Consider the following 15,690-nt stretch of genomic DNA (forward strand, 5'->3'; position numbering starts at 1 on the left):
AAAAAAAATTTCGAATTTTTAAAAAAACCACCTTATTTTCATAATATCTCAAAAATAATGAAAGATACGTAAAAAAGTGTAATAATAAAAAAATAGGTTTTTTTGACAAAAATTTTGGTTTGTTTGTTTTTCCTATCATACAAAAATTGACGAAGATATGAATGATTAAAGAGCGCGCGGTAGCGCAACCACAGTCTCTCTCGAACCCTTTGACCCTTCACCGTTTCAAAATAAAAGATTTTTCACTACATATTATTGTAGGGATTCCTTAAAGACAATCGTAATAAAAGTCCGTTTGATGTTTAACAGTTTTAATTAATAAAATAGATAACTAAATTATAGATACTATTAAATTGACGAAATGTAAAAGTGTTTGTGTAATTGCGACTAAAATTTTACTAGTTCTCACAAAAGAAAATGTCTTTGAAATATTCGCGTTTATCTACTTAATATATGACCGGCTTGTCAATATTACGTCCTTATGATTATCCCAAATACAACCTCTTAAGTTCGAATCTCAGAATCGACTGACTTTATCCCCACATAACCCAAATTGTCTTACTTACTGCTAATCTTCTTCTTCCGTTTTCCCTTTGAGAACCAAGCTGTTAAAATTGGTTCAAAGTATACACCGACTTTTTCCAATAAACGAAAACCAATAAAATTAGTCAAGGAGGCTAATGTTTGTCTTAAACTAATTATGTATTAAAGATTCAAAGTTAGAAGTATTTCGCATCGGCTACCGTAGTAATCCCAATTCGTTCCGCTCATCTGGGCCAACGTCCATATGTGTGAGACCCTTATCCCGTTCTCGTACTAATAATTAAGAAAAATGATATACAGGGGAATTTAAAATATAAGGTAAACTATTTACAATTCTACATTATAATGAAAAAAGTTGTAGCTCTTTTAATAGGGAACTTGCACATTTTTTTTATTACATAATAATGTTCAGTTTTGTTTAAAAATGAGATTTCCAAAATTTCACGCTTCAAAAACTCGTAATAACTTAGAAATACATATTTAAAGTCTTCTGCGGTATAAAATAGTTCAAACGACCCGTGAAGTCACATAGTTTTACATTAGTTATTATTATGGTTATATTTCGCTGTGTCTAGGTACACGCTAACGTGTACGCAAATAAAAAAGTTAGGTACACGCGAATTAAACTTCATCAAGCCAGTGACGTCATTATTTAGCGTGCGCAGTGACTGTATATTTTGCTACAAGCTATTTTGATATGCTTAGTCTTTGTTTGATAGAAAACTGTTTGTTAAGGGAAGGGAAGCAGAACTATTCAGATGTTTCAGACTTAATTGTAATAAATCAATGTATATATAAAAGTATATATTTAGGTTAGCAAAATAAATATATGTATTTAGTTGTCATAACACGTACAAAATATTGTTAAAATAATTTTTATACTTAAGTTAATTATTATAATCAACTATTCTAAATGGGAAATAAGCCACAATTTAACTAAAAAATTGATTTTATTAACGTTTCGACGTCCAAATCGGATGTCATTGTCAAAATACAAAAATTAGTCAGATTAAATAAATTATTAGAAAATTTTTTTACTAAGCAACAACATTTTTGTTTAATTTAATAATATTTTGTATTTTGACAACGACGTCCGATTTAGACGTCGAAACGTTAATAAAATAATTTTTTTAGTTAAATTGTGGCTTAGTTCCCATTTAGAATAGTTGATTACAAAAATGCCACAAGGAAATAGCTTCAGAACAAGTTAATTATTATTGTGAAAGCTTTAGGTCTTCCTTTTATTTTAATTTTGGACGGTAATACTATTTCACTTATAACTAAAAAAATATATTTATTAATTTATAGTCTCTTAACTTTTTCAAACTGTTTTAAAATGTTGTTAAACTCATTAAAACAACTAAATAATTGTACACACTGCATAGTTAATTTAAAAACAAACACTAAACAAATAAAAAATAAGAAATCTCTTTACTAATCAATATTAAAATTAAAGTGTAAACACAACGCGATTAAACAAATTCCAACACTCTAATTTTTTAATTTCCGTACACGTAAGCGTGTACCTAGACACAGCGTTAAATTTAGGTATATTCTTCTTCTCCTTCTTTAGTTTATTGGCCTCCACCTACTTGGGTATTTGGCCAGCTCGTCGTCGGAGAATAAAGGAAAAATATTTATATTCTAATGACATTTATCGTATGTCGTTGTAATAATATATACCAGTTTGTTGAGATTCGAGTTTGATACAGTTTTTGAAGGAAAGGAAAGAAGGTTTACAATTGAAAATAAAACCATTTTGTAAAAGTTCAAATTTTCTATGAATAGTTCAAACGATCAAAAACACTTTTAACGTCACATACATAACGTCACACTGTATTTTTTACTGACGTTTATAATGTCTAATTTAAAATTATATATACAATTGGTGTAGAATGTAAACATACAACCCTGTAACGTCACGACGCGTTTTGGGGTTGCTGGTATAAGTTGAATTTTTAGTCGTCTTTAGGGGCCAAACGAAAGAAAAACAAAACTTATTTATCTTTGATACAGGTTCTAAATTATGTTCTGTTGTGATTTATAACATTTTTTTCGAATTTAAAATTTTATGCAAGTTCCCTATTACCTTCAAAATGGTTTTTTTTTGTGATAGCTTCAAAATGAAGTAGTTATAGCCCAAAAACTAAATCATACATATTCAATGTTTTAATTTAGGGGCAGTTTTAAGGGTTAAAGAACTTGAAAATATGATTTTCCAGCATAGCTTTTTCGAACGTGAATCCTTTTTAGTTTATGAAAAGAAATTTTTTATACAATTTTAAATCGAGGGGTTGATTTTAAGGGTTGAAAGGGGTTATCAATTCAATAATTAAGATAGAGAACGTTAAATATTATTTACTCTATATTTAAGTCTTCGTGTCAAACCAAATAAATTTTTTGTAAATTTTTTCTATTTAGGGGTTGTTTTTAAGGGTTGAAAGGGAGTTAACAATATGATAATTAAGATAGAGAACGTAAAACATCATTTACTCTATCTATATTTAAATCTTTTTATGTCATACTAAATTAATTTTTTGTAAATTTTTTTGATTTAGGGGTTGTTTACAAGGGTCGTACGGTTTTCAAGGGGATGAAAATGAGTTTAACATGAGGTTATTGTGTTAGAAAACACTTTACAATGCCACTCTTTATTATTAAACACGTTTTCTGACGATAAAATGGCTCAATGTCAATTTTTCCATTAAGGGATTGTTTTCACCCCTTAAAAATAAAAAACGAAGTTCGGGTCAATATCACTTTTAAAGTTCAGGGTAAGATAAGCCTAATTCCAAAATCTCATGTAAATCGGTATGTAGTAAAACATTTCGGAGGTAAAAACCTATTTTACGCTTCAATGACTGCACTTTTCTGAGCACATATTAAAAAGTAGAGGGGTATCGCTATGTAATAATTCTCACATCCTGATCATCTATTTCTGTGTTCCGTAATATGTTTGAAAGCTTCCTGTGTTGTATTTTGTTGAAGACTTTATCAAAGTTAACTGGACATTTGAATACGTCATAGGTGACATCTCGGCACCGTTCTATGAGTGCTTGTATAGTAAATATTGCCTCTCTATTGCCAAAGCCTTTTTTTAATCACAGTTCATTTTTATCATCGACTTAGTTTTCATAGACACATTCATGTATAAAATGTATATTATGCCTTCTTTATACTTTTATATCTGTATCATAAAAATATTATAAATGTCATTGAAAATTCACTTATCCACTCTATCAATGAATTTACCATTTATGTGTTAATTTCTTGGCTATTTTTATAATTCAATGCTATGCATGACAAACTGAACTAATATTTGGTAAAACCACAAATAGTCAGAAAATCTGCAATTAATAATATTTTAAATACAGTTGGAATTTCCTCTGTGGACACCTAGTAAAATACTAAACTATTATTGGAATTACCAAACTACTGCCATCCAACCCATCTAACCAGGACCGCATTTAGGTCAATTGACGACCTAGGCAATACCCTAGTAGCCGCCCTTCAAACATGTACCATTTTTATTGTATAGTATTTTGCCGCCCTCTCATAATTTACCTCCCTATGCAACTGCTTATATTGCCTAATGGATAAAGCAGCCCTGCATTTAATGGTTTAAATACCTTGAATTTAATATATCTATTAATCATTTCAAACTTTGCAGTGTTATTTTCTTAAATACATAAAATTTAGTCCTGTCAGTTACCCACTATCCTTTTAATATTACCTTTTCTTACTTCTAAAATTTCCATATTATCAATAATTATTTCTTAAAAAATGTTATCTTACATAATAATAGAAAAATAATGAAATATCTAGAATAAAATTGGAAAATAAGTGTGTCACACATTAAACACACATTAACTTTTCCTTGTAACTCTACATATAAACAATAAACATATGATTCATAAAAGAAATTAAAATTGAAACAATAATGAATCTACAATCTAAAAAATAACTATATCTTTCATTGGGTTGTTTATGTCAGAAATGGGACATAAAACAAAAACACTTTTAAAGTTTAGCAACAAATACAATCAAAATTATCAGAAATACAATAGTATAATATTAGGTTTGTTCTAGCATCCGTTTCAAACGGTTTGAAACCATCAGCGAATAGTCGACCAGCGCGAGTAGAGGGGATAGCACTGGTGATTGTATTATGTTCTCTCACTGACCAACTGTTTGCTGACGGTTTCTGACTAGTTTGACTGTTTGTTAGAACAAACCTATTGATTACCTAAGTCACGTTTATGAGCTATTAAGATTAGATAATCTTTTGGAAATCCATTAAAGTACTACAGATGACAATTACACATGTTTAAAAGCGATTACTACACATCCAAAACTATAAAGAATGGGCCATTCAAATGAATGGCCTAAACATCTAAAAGATCTAAACAAGTGGATGTGATCATATTCACTACTTTTTTAAGAAAGATGTGCCATTTGTGCCTAAGTTTTTCAAAAAGTATATATCATTAACCCCCCCGCAGACATGCAAAATAAAATTAAATGAACACACAGGTGATGCCTGTGAGGACCACAATGAAAAATGTCGAAAAAAAAAAATTAAATATTGTCTTAAGCTATTTATCCGTTGCATATTTCTATACATAATATTAGCGATTACTGATTCAATTAATTCAATATGATTGCAATATTCAATATTTGTTAGTAATAAACAAGCTATAAAGATTCTTAAAACTTTTCACATTTTGCTTTTTTTGTTAAAGCGAAAAAATAATATAAATAAACATTCCATTTTAAAGTAAAGACAATATTGTGATAATTGGAAAACAACAATGTTTTAAAAAACAGTTCATAGAGAAAATATTGGTAATCAAATTCAGTCAGCACATTCTCTATAGCATGCTGTTATATTTACAATACACAGTAAAGACTTACAGAATTTATAAAAATATATATTTTTTCTGCAACATTTGCAATAACCTCTTTTGTTTTGAACAAGTGTTGGGTCCTCCTTAAAATTTCCTAACTCATTCAGGGAATCTCATGTCCCCTGGAGCTGGGTGTGTGTACAAATAAATGCTAATTGTAAGATGTAAACATACTGTACTAAATTTAGGGGAATTACAGAGGTAATTTTCTATCAAGCATATACTATTCAACCTGGTTCTTGAAGCAGTCATCAGAAAAACCAATGTAACCAGCCATATAAACACCAAAACAGTACAAATAGGGAACTTGCACATTTTTTTTATTACATAATAATGTTCAGTTTTGTATAAAAATAAGATTTCCAAAATTTCACGCTTCAAAACCTCATAATAACTTAGAAGTACAAATTTAAAGTCTTCGGTATTTTAAAGTAGTTCGAACGGCCCGTGACGTCACCTAGTTTTACATTAGTTATTATTATGGTTATATTTCGCTGTGTCTAGGTAAACGCTAACGTGTACGCAAATAAAAAAGTTAGGTACATACACGTGAATTAAACTTCATAAAGCCAGTGACGTCATTATTTAACGTACGCAGTGACTGTATATTTTGGTAAATACATGCTATTTTGATATGTTTAGTGTTTGTTTGATAGAAAAATATTTGTTAATGGAAGGGAAGCAGAACTATTCAGATGTTTCAATCTTAATTGTAATAAATCAATGTATATAATAAAAATGGAACTAAATTCAAACAAATGGAAATGGGCTGGACAAGTTGCCAGAATGAAGGACGGAAGATGGACTCGTAAACTAGTTGAATGGAGACCAAGAGCCGATAAACGTAGCAGAGGAAGACCACCAACACAATGACAACAAAAAACTGGGTACAGCAAGCACAAGATAGAATACTTTGGAGACAAACAGGGGAGGCCTATGTCCAGCAGTGGATTGAGAGAGGCTGATGATGATATAATAAAAGTATATATTTAGGTTAGCAAAATAAATATATGTATTTAGTTGACATGACACGTACAAAATATTGCTAAAATAATTTTTATACGTAAGTTAATTATTATAATCAACTATTCTAAATGAGAAATGAGCCACAATTTAACTAAAAAAATATTTTATTAACGTTTCGATGTCCAAATCGGATGTCATTGTCAAAATACAAAAATTAGTCAGATTAAATAAATATTAGAAAAAATTTTTTACTAAGCAAGAACATTTTTGTTTAATTTAATAATATTTTGTATTTTGACAACGACGTCCGATTTAGACGTTGAAACGTTAATAACATCATTTTTTAGTTAAATTGTGGCTTAGTTCCCATTTAGAATAGTTGATTACAAAAATGCCACAAGGAAATAGCTTCATAACAAGTTAATTATTATTGTGAAAGCTTTAGGTCTTGCTTTTATTTTAATTTTGGACGGTAATACTAAATATTGTATATACTAAATTGTAACATATTGTACTACATTGTAATACTAAATACTGTATTTCACTTATAACTAAAAAAATATATATTAATTTATAGTCTCTTAACTTTTTCATACTGTTTTAAAATGTTGTTAAACTCATTAAAACAACTAAATAATTGTCCACATTGCATAGTTAATTTAAAAACAAACACTAAACAAATAAAAAATAAGAAATCTCTTTACTAATCAACATTTAAATTAACGTATAAACACAACGCAATTAAACAAATTCCAACACTCTGACACTAACTTTTTTATTTGCGTACACGTTAGCGTGTACCTAGACACAGCGTTATATTTAGGTCTATTCTTCTTTTCCTTTTTTAGTTTATTGGCCTCCACCTACTTGGGTATTTGGCCAGCTCGTCGTAGGGTAATAAAGGAAAAATATTTATATTCTAATGACATTTATCGTATGTCGTTGTAATAATATATACCAGTTTGTTGGGATTGGAGTTTGATACAGTTTTTGAAGGAAAGAAAAGAAGGTTTACTATTGAAAATAAAACCATTTTGTAAAAGTAAAAATTGTCTATGAATAGTTCAAACGAACAAAAACACTTTTAACGTCTCATAACTGTATTTTTTACTGACGTTTATAATGTCTAATTAATTTTGTTTACTTTTTGGTGTAAAATGTAAATGCAAAACCATATGACGTCACGACGCGTTTTTTGCTGGCTGGAATAATTTGAATTTTTAATCGTCTTTAGGGGAAAAACGAAAGACAAACAAAACTTTTTTATCATTGATACATGTTTTAAATTATGTTATGTTCTGATTTAAAACATTTTTTTCCAATTTTAAATTTTATGCAAGTTCCCTATTACTGCATATGCAGACGATGTAGCTATCATTAGTAGGAACAAGAAACTAATGGAAGAGGTCAAAGAAATTGATCCTAAAGCAAGAAAAAGGGGGCTTAAAATAAATGTAGCAAAAACGAAGTACAGTAAAACCTCGATATAACGGACTAGTTGGGGGGACGGGATGTCCGTTAAAGCCGAAAGTCCGTTATATAAAAATAGGTTTAAAATAAATATTTTTTTTTAAAATGTGTACTTTATTTAGTTACCTACACTGTACACATATAGTATTTTTATTACAAAAGCGATATTACGTAGGTCAAAATTTTTGACGGAAGAGAACTATCAAAACATTAGAATGTGACTTTTCATTATTGCCATGTTTATTATAAACATGGCAATAACGAAAAGTCACATTCTAATGTTTTGACAGTTCTCTTACATCAAAAATTTTGAACTACGTAATATCGCTTTTGTAGTAAAAATACTATAAGTATATGTAAGTTAAAAAAGGAATCAAGTTTTGTTTGCTACTTTTTTACTTTTCTAGTTCATCTAAAAACTTTCTGCAATATATTCGTTTGGTTGTCAAAATTATTCACTGATCCATGGGTTGAATAAGCGATGTATTTTTTGACAAAAACATACAATTATTAAAGTTGTCATCTTCTGAATGTCGAATATTTTCAGGGGAATAAGCAGAAGCGCTGTCTAAAATCAAATTACAAATTAAAATGTACAAATTCTTTAAAAGACCAATTTTTGAAAATATCAATATCTGTGCAATCTGTGGTGAACCAGGATATATAATATGAAACGAGCAGATGATGCGTTATATCTTTGACAACTCTAGGTTTACGAGATTTGCCAACAATATAGCAGTCAATTCATGTGATCCATCGGCATTAACATAAAGCAGTGCCGAGATCCTGTCCTTGCTGATTTTTCCTCCAGAATTCGACTTTTCATATTTTTTGAATTGAATTTTTTGTCCGTTATATCCGAAGTTCTTTAAATAGAGGTCCGTTCTATCAAGGTTTTACTGTATATGTCTGTCAAAAGAACACCTGACAATGAAAATAATAATATCACAATAGACAACTATACTATTGAATATTGAATGTGTGGATGCCTTCACATATCTAGGCACAGATATCAATCAGAGGAATTCTGTACGTAGCTAAACTAATGCATGTATTTCCAGCAGAAATCATACATACTATGCTAATAAAAGATTAATGACATCAAAATTAGGTATTACACAAAAGAACCAAAATGACTATCTACAGAACATTCATTAGACCTGTAGTGACCTATGGTTGTGAAACCTGGGTAATGACGAAAAAAGATGAAGCCCAACTCAGGATATTCGTGAGAAAAATACTGAGAAAAGTAGATGGCCTGGTGCAAGAGGAAGACGGCACATGGAGAATCAGGAGAAAAGACCAGGTTAATGAATTGAAAGTTATGATATTGCAGTGGCGGCTCGTCAGGGTCGGCAGTGCCGACCCACACATTTATGGACACATTATAGATTTTTTAAATATTTAATTTAATCGGAGTTGATGATATTCGTTTCTGTGAAATAAAAAATATATCTGTGAGATAATACAGACTAAATTTTATTAATTGTTTTTAAAAGACTTCGATCCCGATACGTTAGTTAAGTGATCCCTGTGCGCTGTGCGTAAGAGACTTTTCAAATTAATGATCCTATAGCCATGCACCCGCACCCGATTGCGTGAATTCTTATTATAAAGCCCGGCACGGCATGCCGTCCCCAGATCGAGGATTTGCTATATAATAAGAAGCTATGGAATATTAGCCGATAGGCAACCAATTATACATTCTCCGTACTTATTTGAATGCAAAGTACGGCAGCGGGTACCTCTGCCAAGCCCGAGCGGTGATCTGCAAACTGCAGAAACTCACGTACGTAGCCACGTATTGCCTTGCTGGCGCGCCCGGGATAATTATGAAATAGGTAAGTAGTTTTATGTCGTTTAATTATTAATATTATTATTGATATTGTAATTCTTTTAAGTTGTTAGGAATTACCATTTAGGGGACAGGATGTATCAAAGCATTCGTTAAATCAAGTTAATTATAGAGAACAAATAAAATTGTTTAACAAATACGATCTGGAATTTTCTAATTTATTTTCTGACTCGAAGAATATACCGGCGTACCTAAAACAGCACAGAATGAAAGAATCAATTAGTAGTTAAATTTTGATCCTTTTCGGTAGAAGTAGACGAAACTACTGATAGAGGTAACATGTCATTCACAAGTATCAATAATTGTTCTTCGATACGCGTTACGTCTAAATTTATGAGAGGTTGTTAGGTTTTCAGACGTGAGTAGAAGCCATAAGACAGAATATATTTTTGGTGTTTTAATTTAAAGGATAGATTAAATTTTTTGATATCAAAAATAAATTGGTAAGGCAAAGGACATCGCACACATCTTATGGAAAATATAATGTCACTCAAATTCAATAAAACTTATACGAATATATTCGTTTTAAATTAACGGTCAAATCTTATCATTGCGCCAACTCTTAATTATGATTAATTACGGAGCAAATTGCAATTAAAGTTTATCGAAATCACATTTTTGGAGTCAGTAAAAGTGTCAGTTACAATCACTACTGCTCTGGGTGCTATTCAAAAGAGCTTAAACCCCGCTGGGCCTAAGCGGATTAGTGAAACTAATCCGCAGATTTATGGAGTACCGACAATTTGGGTATTTTAAAATATTTTTTCTATCTCTAACTTATGTACGTACCCATTTGATTTCAGATTTATTTATATCAATTTCTGCTCTTATTATTGAAAATATAGAGTTGGCGCAATGATAAGATTTGACCGTTAATTTAAAGCGAATCTATTCGTATAAATTTTATTGAATTTGAGTGACATTATATTTTCCATAAGATGTGTGCGATGTCCTTTATGACGGGGCTGTCTTGATGTCCAGTGAATTCTATGGTCTCCGGACAAAAGTTAAAACAATTGCACCAGGCAAAACTATTATTTACTCACTGTTATAAGTCATTGACCTCTTTGACTATTCAAAATTTAAAAGTTACGCCAAATAATTTTCAAAATATCTATTAGACAAGTTCATTAAAAATTATCCATCATTTTTTAATCAAAGAAAATAAGAAAATGAATTAACAGTTTTATATTCTGATCCAAATATTTTCGGAAGGTGGGATAAGTTACAGACTATGTATAATTTTATATACTGCAATTCATTAGGTACAACAAACTGTTCCCGAAATTAATAAATTATTGTGCTCAAATGTGGGCAAATTCTGTCTCAAATGAACGGGATTTCTCTTGTCTCAAAAGAGTCAAAACGTATTGTCGAAACACCATGAAACAGGAGAAAATGTCAAACTTGTCTCAAATGTCGATAGAAAAAAACTTTTAAAATCCCTCCAAAACGATAATAAATTTTACAATTACATACATTATAACCCATTTTGCTACTTCGAAACAACATAGACTAGAGTTAATTTATAAACAGGTATAGTTTCTAAATTTATAGGAAAAAAGCAAAAAAAAACAAAAAAAAAATAAAAAAAAACAAAAACCAAAGATCTCCTATGAAATTGAAGCCTTTGGAGACAAAACCTTGCCGACCCTGTCCCTAAAGCCAAGAGCCGCCACTGTGATATTGTAAGATTTGTCATAAGTCACTCTCATGGCTGGGACATGTACAGAGACAAGACGATGTAAAAACAATAAAGAAAATATTACAATGGAAGCCAATAAGAAGGTCAAAAAAAGAAAGGCCCAGAATGAGATGGTTGCATGACATGGAAGACGACCTGAAAACCATGAACATAAGACAATGGAGAAGAAGGCACATGAGAGATCTGAATGGAAGGAAACAGCCAGATAGGCAAAGACCCATCCAGGGTTAGGATAACATGTGATTCAAAATTATTGTCACCATAGGTGGCTCTGAACGACAGAGATAGCTATACAGTGCATGTCTATTCTTAATTCAGATATACTGTCCAGTTTACATCAACTTTGCAGTGTACGTCAACTTAACAAGAAAAGTTAAGAGATGTTGGTGGTGGACATTATACAGCATCTTGTTTGATTTTATTTATTATTGTTAGTTAGGTTTAATTTTGTTAATTCTTTTTATTTTTGATAAAAGTTCTGTGTTAAAAGTATTGACTAATTTTGTATGTTTTATAATGTTAATCAAAATTAATTGATAAACCAATATAAATTCAGATTAAAACGAGACATAGTTAATTTTTTGCACAGCTACTTTGATCCAATAATAGGGAACTTGCATAAAATTTTAAATTGGAAAAAAATGTTATAAATCACAACAAAACATAATTTAAAACATGTATCAAAGATAAAAAAGTTTAGTTTGTCTTTCGTTTGGCCTCTAAAGACGATTAAAAATTCAAATTAAAACAGGTGGCTCAAACGCGTCGTGACATCATATGGTTGTGCATTTACATTTTACACCAAAAAGTAAACAACATTGTATATAATTTTAAATTAGACATTATAAACGTCAGTAAAAAATACAGTTATGTGACGTTAAAAGGTTTTTGATCGTATGAACTATTCATAGAAAATTTGTACTTTTACAAAATGGTTTTATTTTCAATAGTAAACCTTCTTTCCTCTTCTTCAAAAACTGTATCAAACCCCACTCTCAACAAACTGGTTTCTATTATTACAACGACACACGATAAATGTCATTAGAATATAAATATTTTTCATTTATTCCCGACGACGAGCTGGCTAAATACCCAAGTAGGTTCAGGCCAATAAAATAAAGAAGGAGAAGAAGAATATACCTAAATATAACGCTATGTCTAGGTACACGCTAACGTGTGGGCAAATAAAAAAATTAGAGTGTCAGAGTGTTGGAATTTGTTTAATCGCGTTGTGTTTACACTTTAAGATTTCTTATTTTTTATTTGTTTAGTGTTTGTTTTTAAATTAACTATGCAGTGTGGACAATTATTTAGTTGTTTTAATGAGTTTAACAACATTTTAAAACAGTATGAAAAAGTTAAGAGACTATAAATTAATATATTTTTTTTAGTTATAAGTAAAATAGTATTATTGTCCAAAATTAAAATAAAAGGAAGACCTACAGCTTTCACAATAATAATTAACTTGTTCTGAAGCTATTTTCTTGTGGCATCTTTATAATCAACTATTCTAAATGGGAACTAAGCCACAATTTAACTAAAAAAATGATTTTATTAACGTTTCGACGTCTAAATCGGACGTCGTTGTCAAAATATTATTAAATTAAACAAAAATGTTCTTGCTTAGTAAAAAATTTTTTCTAATAATTGATTTAATCTGACTAATTTTTGTATTTTGACAATGACATCCGATTTTACGTCGAAACGTTAATAAAATCATTTTTTAAGTTAAATTGTGGCTCATTTCCCATTTAGAATAGTTGATTATAATAATTAAATTACGTATAAAAATTATTTTAGCAATATTTTGTACGTGTCATGTCAACTAAATACATATATTTATTGTCTAACCTAAATATATACTTTTATACAGGTATACATTGATTTATTACAATTAAGTTTGAAACATCTGAATAGTTCTGCTTCCGTTCCCTTAACAAGTATTTTTCTATCAAACAAACACTAAACATATCAAAATAGCATGTACCAAAATATACAGTCACTGCGCACGTTAAATAATGAAGTCACTGGCTTGATCAAGTTTAATTCGCGTGTACCTAACTTTTTTATTTGCGTACATGTTAGCGTGTACCTAGACACAGCGAAATATAACCATAATAACAACTAATGTAAAACTATGTGACGTCACGGGTCGTATGAACTATTTTATACCGCAGAAGACTTTAAATATGTATTTCTAAGTTATTGCGAGTTTTTGAAGCGTGAAATTTTGGAAATCTCATTTTTAAACAAAACTGAACATTATTATGTAACAAAAAAAAATGTGCAAGTTCCCTATTGTGGATGGCTCGTTATGATGCCAAAAGAAGAAGAGGATATAAAGATGAAGCATATATTTATAAAAAAAATATATGTTTAGTCAGGTAAACCCTGTGAGGATCATTAGCAATATATTTCAAGTTACATGTCTCTTTTTTTCAAAATTTGCAGAGAAATTATATTTTTATTGGTAGAAAAGGAATATTGGGTTTCAATTTTATCAATAAAAAATTACAAACCTTTTGCTTTCACTATTTTGCTATTGAAACACTGATGTGCCCTTTGCCCCATTATGGAGTTATATGATATATGATGAAACAAATAAAATAAGTCTTATTTGATGTTAGTAAAACAATTATTTGTCAGATTTATCGGTTGAATAACTTTATTCATCGAATATACCACTATTAGTTGTTGGTGACAATGGAGGAGAAGGACACAAGAGAGATCTGAATGAAAAGACATAGCCAGATCGGCAAAGACCCATCCAGGGTTATGATGCCAAAAGAAGAAGTCGGTGAAACCATCCATTAGTCAGTCAGTAAATATGTTCTAATAACTTACCCCATTAGCGGAAGCGATTCTGATAATAATGTTGATGGCCTGTTTAGAGAAGTATCTTCCATCTCCACCAACAATAAGTGTAGAGCCTTTAGCCTTGTCTCCCAAAGCATTAATTATAGACTGTACAAAGTTCTCAGTATAATGTTTTTCCATAAACACTTTGACTTTCTTCCTTAAACCGCTTGTGCCGGGCTTTTGCCCCTCGAAAGCTGTAGTTTCCACATCTACTGAACTTAATGCCATTTCTAACCTAAAAATTGATAGAAAATAAATCTATAATAATGATTATGTTAACACGTGAATTCAACGACTATTTGAATATGCAATCACAGTGATTATGTATTCAATGTTTTAATTATCATTTACATTTAAAAATTCATTTTTAAGGTTAGAATTTAGAAAAATAAATTTCTTAATGAAAGTTATAATACTTACCCCTAAAAGGTAAACAGCACGCCTTTAATGTTTTTATTTGAGTGTATTTTTAGTTTTTTCTGGGATATTTAACTGATGACAGTCTCACTTTTCCTTATATTTTGAACACTCCAATGTCATTGGGAGGTCGCCCAGTGCGCAACATTTTTTGTCAGATTTTGACTGACGGTTGTTGATTGTGACTAAGTTTACGAATACCGTAAGTAAACGATTTTCGAGGTTTACCTGTTTTCTTCAAATAACTTATGTAAAGTTATTCCAGCGGATCTTTGCACAAACATAATGATTTATTTGCAAACAAGTTAAATCAGAACATAAATGAAACGTACGTCGGCACGTACTTTCAATGTAATTATTAGGAAATGGCTATTATTTCGGTTGACGTATTTTATAAAGGTATTTTATTGAAGTGTTTTATCTTTTTTCACTATTGAGGAGATTGATGGACTCAAGACTAAACATTAAACAGCTTGAACATCATACCGACTATTACTAATATAAAGATAAATCTAGAACGCTAATAAATAAATTAAAAAAGAAACAAAAAGTTAAACAGTCACCTCGAAAATAAATAACTGGATAAACTTGATAAGGTAAACAAAATTGCTACATGGAATGTCAGAAGCTACAAAATATAATTCAGATTATGGACATAATAAACGATAAACATAGATATTCTCGGCATAAGTGAATTGCCATGGAAATGCACAGTGGTAAAAAACTCTTTACCACTCATACAGTGATAGCACAGATCATCACCACAGACATGGGGTGGGAGTTCTGATAAACGAAAATTTGCGCATCTTCGTGAAAAAAATTGTTCCGATCTCCGAAGGAGTCATACTTATTTAGTTGCTTGTAAAAGTTCATTAAAATATTATATAAGCCTACGCCCCTACAGCAGACAAGCCAGAAGAAGAACTAGAGATCAGAGAAACGACAAAGGGGACAGACTGATACAGTAC

General features: G+C 30.3%; 1 protein-coding gene across 1 annotated transcript in view; it reads right to left on the reverse strand.

Annotated features, from left to right (window-relative positions):
• LOC126888840 (phosphoglucomutase) overlaps window positions 1–15,026 on the reverse strand; it is a 106,323-nt gene extending 91,297 nt beyond the window's left edge. The window contains exons 1-2 of the mRNA XM_050657265.1: window positions 14,726–15,026; window positions 14,291–14,540 (exon numbers count right to left, since the gene is read on the reverse strand). Coding sequence (XP_050513222.1) covers window positions 14,291–14,533 — 243 coding nt within the window. The 5' untranslated portion in view covers window positions 14,534–14,540; window positions 14,726–15,026. The remainder of the gene's footprint in view (window positions 1–14,290; window positions 14,541–14,725) is intronic.
• Window positions 15,027–15,690: the final 664 nt, after the last annotated feature.

This window comes from Diabrotica virgifera, chromosome 7, assembly GCF_917563875.1.
Source record: "Diabrotica virgifera virgifera chromosome 7, PGI_DIABVI_V3a".
NCBI lineage: Eukaryota > Metazoa > Arthropoda > Insecta > Coleoptera > Chrysomelidae > Diabrotica > Diabrotica virgifera.